This window comes from Canis lupus, chromosome 32 (genome assembly GCF_048164855.1).
Source record: "Canis lupus baileyi chromosome 32, mCanLup2.hap1, whole genome shotgun sequence".
Taxonomy (NCBI): Eukaryota; Metazoa; Chordata; class Mammalia; order Carnivora; family Canidae; genus Canis; species Canis lupus.
In genome coordinates this window covers 18,017,683-18,033,483 of record NC_132869.1, presented here as the reverse complement: position 1 = coordinate 18,033,483, position 15,801 = coordinate 18,017,683, and the positions used below count along the sequence as shown (strand labels likewise).

The 15,801-nt window shown below is 43.3% G+C and overlaps 1 protein-coding gene and 1 long non-coding RNA gene across 2 annotated transcripts in view; one reads left to right on the top strand and one right to left on the bottom strand.

Moving 5' to 3' along the window:
• The window catches only part of LOC140622699 (uncharacterized), a 39,237-nt gene extending 37,363 nt beyond the window's left edge, over positions 1-1,874 (bottom strand). The window contains exon 1 of the long non-coding RNA XR_012022391.1: positions 800-1,874. This is a non-coding gene — a long non-coding RNA (uncharacterized lncRNA). The remainder of the gene's footprint in view (positions 1-799) is intronic.
• FBN1 (fibrillin 1) overlaps positions 1-2,130 on the top strand; it is a 222,963-nt gene extending 220,833 nt beyond the window's left edge. Inside the window, exon 65 of the mRNA XM_072808371.1 lies at positions 829-2,130. Coding sequence (XP_072664472.1) covers positions 829-1,218 — 390 coding nt within the window. The 3' untranslated portion in view covers positions 1,219-2,130. The remainder of the gene's footprint in view (positions 1-828) is intronic.
• Positions 2,131-15,801: the final 13,671 nt, after the last annotated feature.

Genomic DNA, 15,801 nt, shown 5'->3' with positions numbered 1-15,801 from the left:
AAAAGAGCCATGTGGAGTGTGAGGGAACTTGGATTCTAGACAAAAACAACATGGGAGCTCAAGCAGCCTGGTTTTCTTTGCCTACGGCTGCTGCAGCCTTTCAGTCAACTCAGAAAGGCACAGATATTCACCCAGACCTCTGGCTCCAGGCCCAGAGAATCCTGCACATGTGGTCCCAGAGAGGCAAGCAAGAAGCCAGGTGAAAAGCATTGAATATTAGCAGATCATCAAAGTCAGGAAGTAGGCTCATAGGCGTGTCCTTCAGAGGGGATGCTTTTGCGTCAGTGAACAAAATTGAAATAGACTGGTTCTTTCTTAGCATCGGTTGCTTCAACCCATCCGCTGTGGTTTGGGAAATGAGATAAGTCTACGGAAAGAAAATAGTCTATGAAAACAGTGGTTTTCGAACTTGAGCATGCATCAGAATCATCTGGAAGACTTGTTAAAATGGATTGTTGGGAGACACCCCCAGGGTTTCTGATTCAGTAGGTCTCAGGGGGCACCAGGAATCCTGTGTTTCTAACAGATTCCCAGGTGATGCTTATGGTCCAGAGAGCACACTTTGAGACGCACTACATGAGAAGACCTCCAGCTAACTACTTGACTTCCAAACTTGACATCAGTTAAATAGTTTTTTTAATATTATAAGCATGTGCCAACTTAATAGATTTGTGACTTAAACAGTGTTTTATGAGAATAGGCATTTTTGACATGGTGTATACAACCTGAGCAGAATGTGATATTAGCCTGAGATTCGAGTCACTTTTTCTTTAAGATGAGAAATGAGTGGCATATTTACCTTTAACCCATTGCCATGTGTCTTTCCAGGACCAGCCTGAGAGAGATACCAATGTGAGTCTTGCAAGTTGGGACACTGAGAAGACAGCCATGTTCGCGTTCAATATTTCCCACATCAGTAACAAGGTCCGAATCCTAGAGCTCCTCCCGGCCCTGACGACTCTGACAAATCACAACAAATACTTGATCGAATCTGGAAATGAAAATGGCTTCTTTAAAATCAACCAAAAGGAAGGGATCAGCTACCTCCACTTCACCAAGAAGAAGCCAGTGGCTGGAACCTATTCATTACAAATCAGTAGTACTCCACTTTATAAAAAGAAAGAACTTAATCAGCTAGAAGATAAATATGACAAAGACTACCTCAGTGGTGAACTGGGTGATAATCTGAAGATGAAAATTCAGATTTTGCTTCATTAATTCACCATACAGAGACCAAATAATTAAAAAAACAAAGATAGATAGGTAGAACGGATTTTTTCCCCCAATCAGAATCTTCATATCATAGGTACAATCTTTCACCAAATAAATTTCTATAAATTAGCACTATTCTTGTATTACAAAAAGCAAGGTACAGGTGACTACCCTAGTTCAAAACAACCACTTTCTCAGGCTTCTCATGTGTGTAGCTGAGCTACCTTGTCATATGTGTTGATTCTTGAAAACTGGGACACGTATTTGCATTGGGGGTCAGCCCTTCACGCTGACGCACCAGCCTTCTAGCAGATGTACAGGAAAGTGCTTTCAATCGGTGGACTGTCTTATTTTTTCAAATTTTTAAACTTTGCTTCTCCAAACACAAGTACTAGGTTGGCCAATTATAATATCTATTTGGTGCTAGTAAATTCTCAAACTAGATTTATAAATGCACTGTAATATTTACACAACTTAGAAACCAAATTACAAGTATTCAGTTCAAATACTTCATTAATTTCAATCAACCAAAGTTAGTTCAGTAGCTTATCTCAGTTATGAGTATAATACATTACATGTAAATTAAGTGTGTGTATACTGTAATCGTGCTATTTTTTATCATTGAAACATGTATAAACTAGAATAATAATGCCCTTAATGTGAGGGTTTGTAATGGTGCTTATTAAGACCAAAGACTTGTTAAATGTATACACCAAGTGGTAAGGAAATTTCTGTGACTGGCCCACACGTGCATGGAGGTCTGGGAGGACCAAGAACCAGCCTCAGCAGCCAGAGGATCACCAGTGCATCCTTCATCACACCTGTGCAATATGCCAAGATTACCCTCGGTCATTCCTATCAACAAGGGGTCCATGTCATAAATGTCACAATAAAACAGTCTCTCTTTTTTTTAGTGTACCCTTGGCTTTGTGTTCTTGCATGGATGTGGGATTTGAGGGGGGACATTCTGGAGGCGAAATAAAGTTTCTCAAGCTTAGATGATCCTGGGCATGGTAGTCACCGCTTCAGAAGATGCCAGATGAATAACCGCTAGCAGAAAAATTATATTTGAGTTAGTCCTTGTTCTATTCATTAGAGACACTTGAGTACTTCTTACCAGGAAGAAACTGATATTGTAGCATCATTTCTAAAACACGACCTAATTAATCCTGTGATTTTTAGACCACTAGATTTAAGTATCTTAAGATCCCAAGTTTGGTCATCGTCTTAGAGCACATCTATTTCATTATAAAAGATTGATCATGCCCTCTCCCCACACACACAGTGTTGGCAAACCTTAGGTGCTCCATCCTTTAACCCCCTGAACATCTGTTGTTAGGGCTAGTCTAAGACAAAAGGAGAATCCCCAATTGAATGGGTTCTAGCTCTTGTTTTTTGACTGTCCTGATTTGAAAATGCTATTTTAAATGCAATATTGAATCCTGAACAGTTAAGCTCACTGAACTGATATGAAATAATTCCTATAATCCCCAAGGACAGTAAGGTGAGGGGCGGTGAAAATAAAGGTGAAATTAATTTGCTGCACGAAGGGGGAAGAAACGATACAGAACAAAGGAAAAGTCCTCTCAACAACATCTTCAAAAAACCACACTAAAGACAATAGAGTATGTGTGTTCCATCTTATTCCAGAAGACAAAACTCAGGTTAGTTGCAATGAAGTTGACTTTAACACATACCTTCCTCACTGCCACTGAGGGACAGGTTTCCTGTGATGTGGTGAGCTGTCACTCTTTAGAGGGCTCCAGTCTAGGCATAATGGCAGTCAGTGGACAAGATGCTTTCTTCTACCTAACAGGCCATGAATATCTTGAAGGTTTTTTTTGTATCTCTGATTTTGCCATCCAAAAAATCTTGCTCGTAATAGGTGCTAAATAGAAATGAATCAAATGACTATTTTGGAAGCAATTTGTACCTTGGTTAGGAAGTGAAATATGACTCAAAATTTCCTTGTAACTCTGTGCCTGTGGGTCTGCAATAGATGTGTACTAAAGTTGTTAGAAAAGAATATATAGCATATGGTAAACAACAGTTTGCATTCGGAAAACGTCTTTGATAATTTAACCAAAACTGCATTATATTCAATAATGGATTTTCTTTATAACAAACAACAGAAGAATATAGAGTTGGCACATGGTAGATCACTTTGATATTTTTAATAGTCTCAGTCTGGATTTTATTTATTTCAGAGCCAACAATTTTCAACAGCATATTTTCCATGTTTCTGTCTGTAACAAAACATTTTCCTCATTGTTCCATTGTAAATATTCCTCTTGTTGGAACCCCTTTTGAATCCTGAGATTTAAACCTGTACCTTTTTAATTGTCTGTGACCTTTCAATTTTACTTTCAGTGGTTGACGAACTTGGTTTTGTAAATCTCTCAGAAGCTTGAAAACGTCTCGTCTCTACCCCCCAGCCCATTCCATTTGCCAATAATTATTTTGTAAGTAAGGCTGAAATGAACTCAGCTGGCCTTGTGAAATGTTTAAACTTGCACAAACAACTACATTTTTGTTCAACAAATAGCACTTTACTCAGCCAAAATTGCTTTGGACATTGCCATTACAAATACTGTTAAACTTCAGAAATCATGTTTGTAAATTAGATGAGCCAAAATAAAGGACAATTAGGTTGATACTATACTAAAAGTTACATACCTATAAATTGTTGGGAGATTTTTAGATCATTGTTTTGTCCACAGAATGTACTTTATTGTGATTTTTAACTGTAGTTCTTAGAGATCTATCAGAAATGTCATTATTGCATGGTTTAAGGACCTTGTTTTTAAATGCTAGAGGACTATTGCTGGGAGGATTAATTTTCACTCACAGACCTGGAGACAGTTATTTTCCCCTTGCCAATTTTAAATAACACTTTGCAAAAAGAAAAAAGAGCAGCAGCAAACCGATTTACTTCATTAAACATTTTAAAACCCAATGTGAGCCTAACGTTATATTGCTAGGAATGGATTCTCAGTACACTGAGTTTAGGGTTAGAGAGAAACAAGTCTGTGAATTTGACTTTGCAGATCCCTATGTGTATCCATGACTGGGCTCACTGACAGGTCTGGGTCTCAGTGAAAGGTTCTGACATTCTCACAAATATCTGTATAAACATGAGGGTCTTGTATATTTGACACCTGACATACATTTGACAGGACCTGGCAATATCACAAAATCTGTTATTTCAGCTAACTGCTAATGAATCCAAAATGGTTTTTCTGGCACACAAAGTCATAAACCTCTTTTTAGGACATGGGCTGTTTTGCATCCTCGGGCCAAGCCTGAATCATGACCTCTAACAAACGGACATCAATTTCATTTTTACTATTGGACAGTGGAAGGTGCATTCTTTTTAAATGAATGAAGTTGTAGCAGGTAAGTGGGTCTGATTTCCTGCTAGCTTAACTCTCCTCATTTTGTCCACTCTGGTTTTCTTCCACGGAGAGTTATATCCATCGTTATTTCTTCTAATCCCTGTGACTATTGCCATTTTGTAAATAACTGCAGCACTGCCCTCTCTGGGCTCCCTATTGCCCCTCGTGGGTTGGTTGTAGGGTCAGTTAGAAGGTCTCATGATCACTCTTCTAGTTGGAAGTGAAGCAGCACCAGGCAGCGAGTCTCCCGAGAGAGCCACACAGCTCCATGCAGCAGTCGCTGCGTCTCTTCCATAGCTGGCCCGGGGTATTCCTCGCAGCCCAGCGGGAGTTAATAGAAATCAGAACAGGTCTGTTTCCTCTCCAACATAAAATTCTCTCGGGGAGAAAATTAAATCAAACCTAATTGTTTCAGCTTTTTCTTCTCCTGAAGTAGAGATACGGAAAACATCCTGGTGATCATCACACATTTCATTGATCCCGCCAGCCCATGGCCAGAAAGAGGTCACACACCCCTGTGGTTGTGTCTGCACGGTGAGCTCTGCTCGGGGAGTCCCACACCTCTGCTAGTTTAGGAAAGATTAACGGGACCCTGATAGATGAGGATTTCAAAAGCATGAAAGGCTGTCTATTTTTGCCGCCAGGTGAGATCAGCACAATCAGCGGTTGGCCTGTCTTCGGTTGTACCAAGATTATCCTTCAGGATCTTCATTGCACCTCTGTAGGGCAGGGTCCTGATCCAATTCCAGGGATTCTGTGCCTCAGGCAGGATTGCAAGCTCCCCAGAGCCCTGCTGCTTCCTCCACGTTTCACCGTAGCAGGCTGTCCTGTGGGTCATTCACAGCGAGCACTGAGCCCAGGAGTCAGTCTGCTGCAGAACCAGCTCCGTGAGGAAAGTGACTCTGATCATGCCTGCTCCATCCACACACACCCACCCACAGCTGCCTCACTCCCATGGGGAGGGGACCGGGAAGCCAGGGCCACTCTTCTTCCAGGCTGAGCTCAAGTCCTTCTCCCAAGGTCTGTGATCCTTGTTTCAGAGCTTTGACCTCTCTTTGGCTTATAAAGCAAGTTCACTGAGAGCGCAGTTCAGACCTCAGGTCCTGAGGAGTGCCTGGTCCAGCGTCCTGACGTGGCAGGAAATCTGAGGTCAGGAAACTGTGTTCAAACCTTAGTTCCCTGAGTTATTTGGCCAGGGGAACTCCTTGATATCTCTGAGGCTTGTTATCATCATCATCATCACATAGATATAGATATAATTTGTAAAGCCAGCACATATGCAAATGCACATAATGCACATACATATGACAGGACAGCTCTCTCCCCATAGGTCTTTAGTGAGGACATGGTTAGACTTTGTAGGTGCCTGAAGTTGCAGGGTGTAGGGGGTCCCCACTCCCCACAGTCAGGAGGCAAGGAGGGCAGGAGGCAAGATAAGTTTCCCTAGTAAATTCACCTTTGACATCTGCAGGCCCAGGTCTAGATCTTTCTGAATCACCAAAATTAGAAACCACCATTCTAGCATATCTCCCCCAGTGTAATGCTGAAAAGTGATGATTTTCAATAGAGAATTTATGGTTAGAGTTAGATTCCCAAGTTTAAATGAAACTTACCCTGAAATCTAACACATAAAATCAGGCTGAGCTCTTTGAGTTAAAGCAGATCTAGGTAGCCTGGGGTCTCTCTGCTCACTCCCTTCAAGACAATTCTTAATGGAAAATTAAAACTGAAAGGTCAGTTAAACCCTGATTGTTTCTCCTAGGCCCACAAAAAACACTGTTAGGTCAGTGCTGTGTGATGGATTCTAACCATTGGGATGTCGGAAGGATGACATGCCATTTCCAAGTCTAGCAAAAAAAAAAAAAAACCCAAAACAAACAAACAAAAAACATACGCAATCATCCACACTCACAAGAAATAAACTTTACTGCATTAAGTAACTAACACTTTTGGATTGTTATAGCAGCAGCCATTAATTACCCTAATACAAATATACATGTGTAAATATAAATGCATACATGTATAATTATATTAGGGTAATAATAGATATATGTATTGATACTATGGTAATTTTCTATACAGACACACACACACTAATGTTTCTCCACCTCGCTTGCAGCATTAGAATGACTCAGAGTTTTTTTAAAAAATCCCAATGTCCAGGCTGTATCACAGATTCATCAATTCAGAATCCCTGGAGTTGGGACCCAGATGGTATCAGTTTTAAAAGTTCTCCAGGCAGCAACCAAGGTTGAGAAGCACCGCTCTGAATCTTCAGCCCATTGTAAAAGGCAACTTGGGAAAATCTACCAGATAATTCGATATGCATCCACTACTGACACTGCTAGTTGACAAGATTATCACATAAGAACATTAACCATGTCCATCCCTGACTCTATAAACCATATCTTTTCACTGGAGTTTGGGGTACAGCATCAGCAAGGAACAATCAAGCAGTGATGCAGTGTATATGTTGCAAAGTTGGTTATTTAGACTCATTAACGGGCCGTGTGACTGTCACTCACACTAGCCTAGGGGCAAGATTGCAATCCTTGCCTCCATACTGGGAAGTTCCTGGGAGTCAGCATCTCCAGGTGAAGTCTATTAGTAACAAAATGCTGCCAAAATCCTCCAAATATATTTAAATTGGAAATATGGCCCATTGAGCTCATTTATTCATACTGCTCTTTACATTATAAAACTGGAAAATATAAATTAGTTCATTTGAAGGAGGCAGTTCTCTGAAGTGAAAACAGAAACTTCCTTTTCAAGAAGTGGTCAGCTTTTGTGAAGAAACTGCAAGTTATTTTTTTTTTAAGATTTTATTCATTCATGAGAGACAGAGAGAGAGAGAGAGAGAGAGAGAGAGAGACAGGCAGAAGTAGGCTCCATGCAGGGACCCGGATGCAGGACTCAATCCCGGGTCTCTAGGATCACACCTCAGGCCAAAGGTGGTGCTAAACCGCTGAGCCACCGGGGCTGCCCAAGAACCTGCAAGTTATATGGTGGGAGACAGGTCAGGCCACCATGGAGCCCACCTACTGCCTTGGGGCTGATGTCTCTCAACCTTGAATTGCAGAAATGAAAACATGAGGCATTTGCCAGGAACAGGTGATACATTCTGTTACCTAAATTTAAACCCTTACTATGCTTCCCACAAGCTTTTTGGTTCAGAAAACCACAAAAGACTGAAGACAAAACAAGAACTACAGAAAAGTAGGATGTTGTTGCCAATTTGAGAGTCAGAAAAAGAAAGTTCAAAATATATTTCAAATAAGAATGCTCAGTGATATTGCCATGTACTTAATTATGAGGGAATATCCAATTACACATAAGAACATTATGTTAGAATGTTAGAAACACATTGACATAATGTGAAAGATGATGAGAAAAATGTGAAATAAGAGAGCATTTCAAATAAGTTTAAATGTTATGGTACATTCAGTGCATGTAATAATTTCCCTATGTTGAATATGAAGAAAGAAATCCATTTGAATTAAGAAAAAAATCAATTTCTATCTCTGGTAACTAAATGTTAACTAACATTCAACAATATTTACTTGAAGTCACCATATTAACCTGCCTGGAGCAACCAGGTGTCAATCCCACTGCCTTAAAATCTCCTACAGCAGTGCTTCTCAGACTTCGCTGGCCACACACACCAACTGCGGAGCTTGCTAAAATGCAGCTTATGATTTTGGAGGCCTGGGACAGGGAGTCTGAGATTCTGTATCTCTAATAAACACTCACGTGATGCCCATTCTTCTCCAATACAACTTTACTTACAAAAGCAGGTGAACAGCTCACAGTTTGTACTTTGCTATTTGAATATTTTACATTTATATTTATCACAGTTACTGAGTGTTTTTGGTGCATACGCAAGAAGCATGCCTCACGTACCTGGCCCTTGTCCCAGCCCCTGGTGCAGCCTGCAGACCACACTCCCTGCAGCGACACCCCGGTGGACTGCCTCCTTGTTTATCGCTCCTGGCCTGTGAATGATCTACACTTCACATTCAGATCCATAGCTATGCCTCCCAGCCTGCTTCCACTCTACACTTCCAGTTCTCCTCTCACATGGGATGTCTTCAAAAGCCCCAGATTTCAAGAAGATCCTGGAATGTGTAATTACATATGTTGCCTCTGAAATTTTAGCTCTCCCTAAATGAAATTCCTGTATTAGGGAAATAATTTTTAAATTGCCTCGCTGTACTTGTAGATGTTGCATTTTCTGATGGTGTGCGTGTAGGTGTGCATATGTACCCCCTTTTAAAGCAAAGGCCTTATATTCTAAATGTTTTCTTGAATGAGACTCATGAAAAAAGTGTGCCTCCCACTCTGGTTGGCCATTATTCTCTATCTGCAGTCAACAGAATACACTCGTGTTATTCTCCTTTTCTGGGAGCTTTTGTCTGAAGAGATTAGGAATATATTCTTATGTATTAAACCATGTCAAACTGTCAGATTTAAAAGAAGCTTCAACCAAGTCATCAATGGTCAAGGATAGAGCCTCATTTATTTGTTTAAGATACGTTAAACTTGCGTTGGCTCAAAATAACTTCAGATAATCCATCATTCCTTCATTGCTCTTATTCTTTAAATATGTGTCCTCCTCTTAGAAACACATTGACACAATTCCCAAAGTCTCAACATACCAATATGATGAGATGGTTGACCTTCATCAACTTGATATTTTATATGAGGCAGAAGGGCTTAGCAACATCCTCCAACTTGCAGATTTCATCATGCAACTCGTGTCTATGGCTCGTTTATAAAAATATGAAACAAGGTCACCTCCAGCATGGTTTCTTCACTATCTGTTTCCAAAGAGTTTAATAATTGGCCCCCTCCCTTCCCTGACTGGCCTCCACTCCACTGGTCACAAACCACAAAAGCGCTTTTATCCAAATAGATACACCCATTTACTCACATACTGAGCAACAAGATACAAAAAAATACACTTTAATGGGTGGGTCCGTGGGAAGCCAAGGAAAAGGAACTTGGCCACGTGGGCGGGAGGGGGGGATCATACATAAAAGAGAATTAAAAAAAGAGATGTCTGATGGGCTGGGTGGTGGGTGGCCTATGGAGAAGATCATCAAAAATGTAGCACAGGAAATCATTTTGCTGATATTTTAAGCCAAAATAGTTTTTGCCTCTTAGTAAACATTTATTGAGATTTTTTTTGAAAGGTTTTATTTATTTATTCATGAGACACACAGAGAAAGAGACAGAGACACTGGCAGAGGGATAAGCAGGCTCCCTCTGGGGAGCCTGATGCAGGACTCGATCCCAGGACCCCAGGATCACGCCTTCAGCCAAAGGTGGATGCTCAACCACTGAGCCACCCAGGAGTCCCTTATTGAGATTTTCTATGTGCTTTGCCTCTGCTAGACATCATGGTGATTACAGACAGGATCTACAACATTGAACTGCTATGCAAGGGATTTACAATCTACTGACAAAATTAACACAAATTAAGTCACTGCATGGGAGAGCTTACACACACACACACACAAAGATACAGAAAATATTTAGTTCTACAATGTCTTAAGCATTTCAGAAATATCTAAACTATGCCTCACAACCATCCTACAAAGTTGGGGCCTTTGATTCCTTCTTAGTGATAGAGAATCTGAGGCCCAGGAAGGGTAAGTAATCTTCCCAACATCACACAGCTCAAGAAATGGCAGAGATGGAATTTGGTCCAAACTTACATAACTCTGTTTTGGTCAAGGAAAATCTCAGTAGTTTATCAAAATGTATTTCTTCCCCAAATCCGCAAATATTCTTGGTTGTCTGGGCTTTCCTGGGAGGTTAATCTCCAGGTAGTGACTCAGGAATCCAGGCCCCTTCCATACTGAAGCTCTGCTATTTCCAATATCTGGAAATATCCAAAAGTGTCAATGATGGGGAAGAGTGATAATGGCACATGAGATACTATGACAGTCTCCACCCAAAAGGAATATAAATCACTTTTATTTCATTGACCAAATTAGCTTCATAGCCCCAGTAAGTTGCGAAGGGGTTGGGAAATGGACCAGCTGGGTAGCTGTGTCCCAGAAACAACCTGACCTAGTGGAAGGAGAGCAGATATCTTTGGCGCCTGTAGCACTCTCTGCTACAAACTCCAAAGCCACTAAATGTCATGCTTCTGAACTAAACAAGGAAGAGCTAAATTACGTGGTGCTAAATTACAGTTCCTGAAAGAAGCTCAAAGAAGTGGGAGATCATAAGGTTGGACCAGAAAGAAGGGAAACCGAGTAAGGTGCTGAAAAGTGGGGATGAGAAGACATTTCTGGCTGAGAAGAACCAGAGCGAACTTGCAAAGTTGGGAAGATAATGATGTGCTCACAGTCATGTTACAATATGTATTTACGAGGCGCATCACAGGCAGTGACACGTATCATAGGCTGAGCTCCCAGAGCTTAGCAAATGCTTTTCAGACAATCCAGACCGTAGCCTTCTCAGGGACTGCTCAAAATGTAAACTCACAGAGGCTAGGGACCATGTTTTACATGCTGCATCTTGCTCTTCTTTGCCCAGAACTTGGCAATTGCTCAGAAAAGATAAATTATGAATGTTCTATGAATAAGAGTGGGCTTTCAAAAAATGTGCTGAGAGGTAAATTAATCCAAGGTCCTCCATTTCCCTTGTCTACTATTGGGTTTTTCATTGCCTAAAAGGAGTTATAGATTCCTCTAATCTTGTAACATTTATCTTTTCCACAAAAGAAGCCCTAAAACTCGATAAGGGAGTATACAGTGGAAGTGGTGAAAGGTCATTTCCATCAGAGGTGTGGGTGAAAGCTTCTTGGAGATGTGGTGGCCATGCTGAGCCTTTAGAGGAGATCCCGAGTACAGGCCCTCAGGTAGGCAAGAACAGAGTGGGCTGCAGTACCAGCTGGCACGGGCAGTGCAGAAAGGGAGTAGGGTCCTGCAGTTGTGGTCATGGAGGGGCTAGAATGCCTACCTAGAGAGGTCTGGAATACAGTGGGTTGCTTTGAGAATATTAGGAACGTTAATCCAGGAGTATATATGATTGCCCGAGAAGCCTGGAAACTGACACTGTAGAGCAAATCCAGAAGGCTCTTTCATTTTTTTTTTTTAATTGCTCATTGCGGATCCCTTGGCCAGTGCCCACTTATCTTACTGGGCATTTAGACATGAGGGCAGGCGTTGTTTGTGTCTCAACTGTTCATTGAAAGAATGAAATCGTGTGGGAGTCCAGGCAGGAGCCCTTAACAAGGTGGTGGTTTGGGGAATGGAAGGGAGGGAGTGGACTCAAGACGACAGGTGAAGCGAGACATCTTCCCTGCTCTGTGGCGTGACCTAGGGAGAGTCATCTCTTGTCTGTTTTTTCACCTTTACCTGGTCCCCTGCTTATGACTACCGAGGAGACACGATTATAGAAGAGGTTACAGAAGACTAAACTAAATGTAAAGGGGCCTGCAGAAGTAGTTGTTGTTAAAAGAAAGGGGAATCCAGTGTGACCAGGGCAAGCATGACCTTGAAGTCTCTGGAAGGGGGACAGCTCCGGTGGTGGGTGCCTTAGTGGCTGTGGAATCAAGGAGCTCGTGGGAAGATGGAAGAGTGAAAACAAGCAACTGCGTTCATCATGTGTAAGTGAAATTAGCAGTTCTAGAATGTGATTTTGCTCTGGAGGCTGGAAAAGAAGAGTAACATGTAAGATGTAAAACTCTCTTAAACTTGTAAAAAGGCCAAAAGAACAAAAGGAGGGGATCCAGGGAGGCAGCAGGAGGCAGCAGTGTGGGAGGTAGAACTGGGCGAGTAGGGAGGCCTTTCTATGCTTCAGTTGGCACCTCCATAAGGGAGAGGACATGGTGGTGCCTGAAGGCTGTCTTGGGTGACCTCCTGAGTCCCCTTCCTCCCCATCTCCCTCCTCTGAACCCACCCTGTGTGCCCCTAGCTCTCAGACTCTATGAGACCCAATGCTTGGGATGGCCCAGCCCAAGTCACTCTCTACACTTCTGGTTTCTCTAGATACGGACAGGTTCCTGGCAAGAACGTGGAGCCCAAGACTTGCAAACCCGACTGGCTAATCCGGCATCTCCACCCCAGTATGACTTGAGTGACACGAAGCCCCTTTTGGGAGTAATGACAGAGGCTTCTGCGCTCTGCGGTTTGAACCCCAGGTTGAAGTCCTGCACGTTTGGAAAGTACTTTCCCACTTGCGGAGTGCTGTCCTGTGGGCATGTTCTGAGACTGGATGATAAACAACCCGATGAGCCCATGATCTGGCTGCTGCGTGTTCCAAGGGAGGGAGGCCTTCCTGACCACGCAAGGTGCCCCACGCCCTCGCTCCTCCCTTTCTCACAGCCTTCTGACCCCCAGAGAGTAGTCAGAAGAGATGAGCTAGTTCTCAAAGCTCCCAAACCTAGGCGAGCCCTGGCCACCCCCCTCCGCCTCCCAACCACAACCTGCTAGGAGGAAGGATGCTCCGTGCTCAGATCTGTGGCTGGAGCCAGAGGGTCTTGGGAGAAGGCTGAGCAAATTGGGTCATACTTCTGTGCCGGGCTGGGAGATTCCTTGGAGTGACTGGGTATGTGTCAGCTGCTAAATGACACCACGCTCTTCTCCGGGCTCCCAAGCCTCCGCCCTCCCCCCAGGGAGCTCCGGCTGCCAAGGAGCGCTGCTCTGCCCTCTGGCTGCTGTGGCACGTGTGCTAGTGACGAGCACTGCTCATGGAGCCCTTAGAATGTGCCGGGCGGCACGCTAACCACTTTGCAGAGGTAAATATCTTGCCAGCGTGGAATCAAAAACGAGGTTACATTCTCTCAAACATGAACATTAAGTGCCATTGCGTCCACGTCATGTCTATGTAAGAGTTCCGAGACCCCAGGAAGTCTTCCCTCCCAAGGGTCAGGGCACCTTAGCACTGCCTTAAAGCCTTAAACCCAAAACCTTGCCTAGTCCGCCGAGGAGCCTCACTCTCTTTGGCTGAGTTTGCCACCGCCAGAAGTCCCTGGTGGGAGTCCACAAAGTCCCCCTGGAGAAGCTGCTCTGTGAAATTAGTGACCTGGCATGAGGTGGCCCCTGCCTATTCCAGGAGCCAGATCCTTCCAAATAGGCATTTCCAGTAATGGGAGCCAGTCCCAAGGCACTGTGGATGTCAGAATGTGCACCTGCTATGTTTCGCTCTCCTCTGCCCATGTCACCTCACCTCAGGATCCTTCAACATCAAACACCAAGGGCCAGGACACAGCTCTGCTCTTTATACACAGTGCTCAGAGTTCACGCACATGGTTATTTTTCCCACCTCAGCTACCCACCGTACTTTCTATCGAGCTATGGTGTCATTCCTGAAATGGTGAAGAAGGGACCACCATCTGCAACACCAGTCCTGTCTCAAAAGGACTAGCATGTTTTTCAGAGAATCATGCACCTGATTATTTGTGGATTATCTTTTTAAATTTTCACACCCCTTTGCATTACTAGCTCCATTTCACAAATGAGGAAACAGACAAATGTTAAGAGAATCACTCAAGGGCGCACAACTGAAAAAAAATGGCAGAACTGGGATTTGAACCCACACCCTTATTCACAAACAACACCGTTCCACCTCCCTAAAATGTTCTGGGTTGATACATCCATCAAAGCCAAGGAAAGAGGCTCCTTAAGTAGGTAAATGTGTTTTTTTGTGGAGTCCCTGGATCTGGAGAAAATCACGTGGAGGCAGCCAAGCTGAAAGCCCTTATCTGAACTCCATTGGAGGAGACAAATGCTCAAGTAGTCTGCGAGTAGCCAGGACATGGCATGCCACATGTGGGGTGTGGCGATTTAGCACACGTGTTGGCATTGGACTGTGGCCTGGCCTGGCACTCTTACTAGGCCAACAGCCTGGGTTAAGAAGACCCAGGGAAGTAAATATGAGAGAATCTAAAGGCATGTGTGCCAGCTATGAGCCTCTGTCATTCCTAGGCTGGATTTTGGCCTCAGACTCCACTAGCCTCATTGGCATTGGCCGTAATCACCTCTGCACTGGGCCTGAGGCTTTTTGGACAGAGGCCCATGGGAAGAAGGGCTTTATCAGGTCCCACTTAAGAGCCATTTGGATATATGAACTTGGGTTTTCCAGTACCATCCCTGATCACCCTCTTCTGAGGAAAGGCCCACCACAGTGAAACACTATCTGCTCCAAACAAGAAGTTCAGATGGAAAATATTTGGACAGAAGTTAGATTTGAGTCCCAGGCAAGAGCCAAGTAGTTGATGGAGAAATCAGAGAGCGGGAGTCTATGGGTACAGAGAAGAGAAGGAGCAGGTGGCTCTGAGAGAGACCTATACTCTGGGGTAAGGGTAGAGGAATGTTAACAGGAAGTAAGTGGCAAAGCACCGAGCCAAAGCAAATACAGAATCCAAGGCTGCCCATATGGCTTATCCATAAGGAACATTGCCAAGAAAGAACACAGGGAGGAGAAGAGGAGTGGAAGATTCACAGCACCTTGTTTAGCAGCCAACCATGGGAACGGGGAGCCTACAATGCATTCTGGGCTCTACCTCTTAAGAAACTCAGATGGGGTGTTTCTGCCCCTTAGATCTGGGTACAAGAGGCTTGAATTCTATCCCCACCCCCCACCTAGATTTTTCTATGAATTCCTGAAGGCTTATATTATCACCGTCTCCTCTGCCACGCAAGCATCCACTTCCCAGAATGTTGTGTCTGTTGCGCACCATATTGACCCAGATATCAAACACTGTGACCTCCCCCAGTTTCTATACACTTCTGCCCAGCCCCCTTCCAAAGCAGACTTTAAAGGATCTGGGTTTGAGGGGAGATGGAGGAGAGGATTCAACCTGGGTGACGTAAAGCAGTTGTTATAGATCGCAAAGTCTTATTCTTATATCTGCTTGCTTTGGATTTTCTCAAGGAGAGAGCACTTTGCTAGTACGTGGGCCTCAATATATGGTATCTCTTTCATGATAATGGGTAGATGGGTTTTTCCTATATACGCATCAGATAACAACTATACATACGGCTAACATTTATTGAGCATGTCCTGTGTGCCAGGCACTATTATGTGTAATATACGTATTGCCAAATACTTAACTCTTTCCTTATTGAAAACATCAAGATTTTGTCATGATATTTCTTGCCTCTTGTAAGGAGTAGTTAGGAAATTCTAACCCATACTTTCATACCCAGGCTTCATCTGGGTGATAGGAAAACAACGA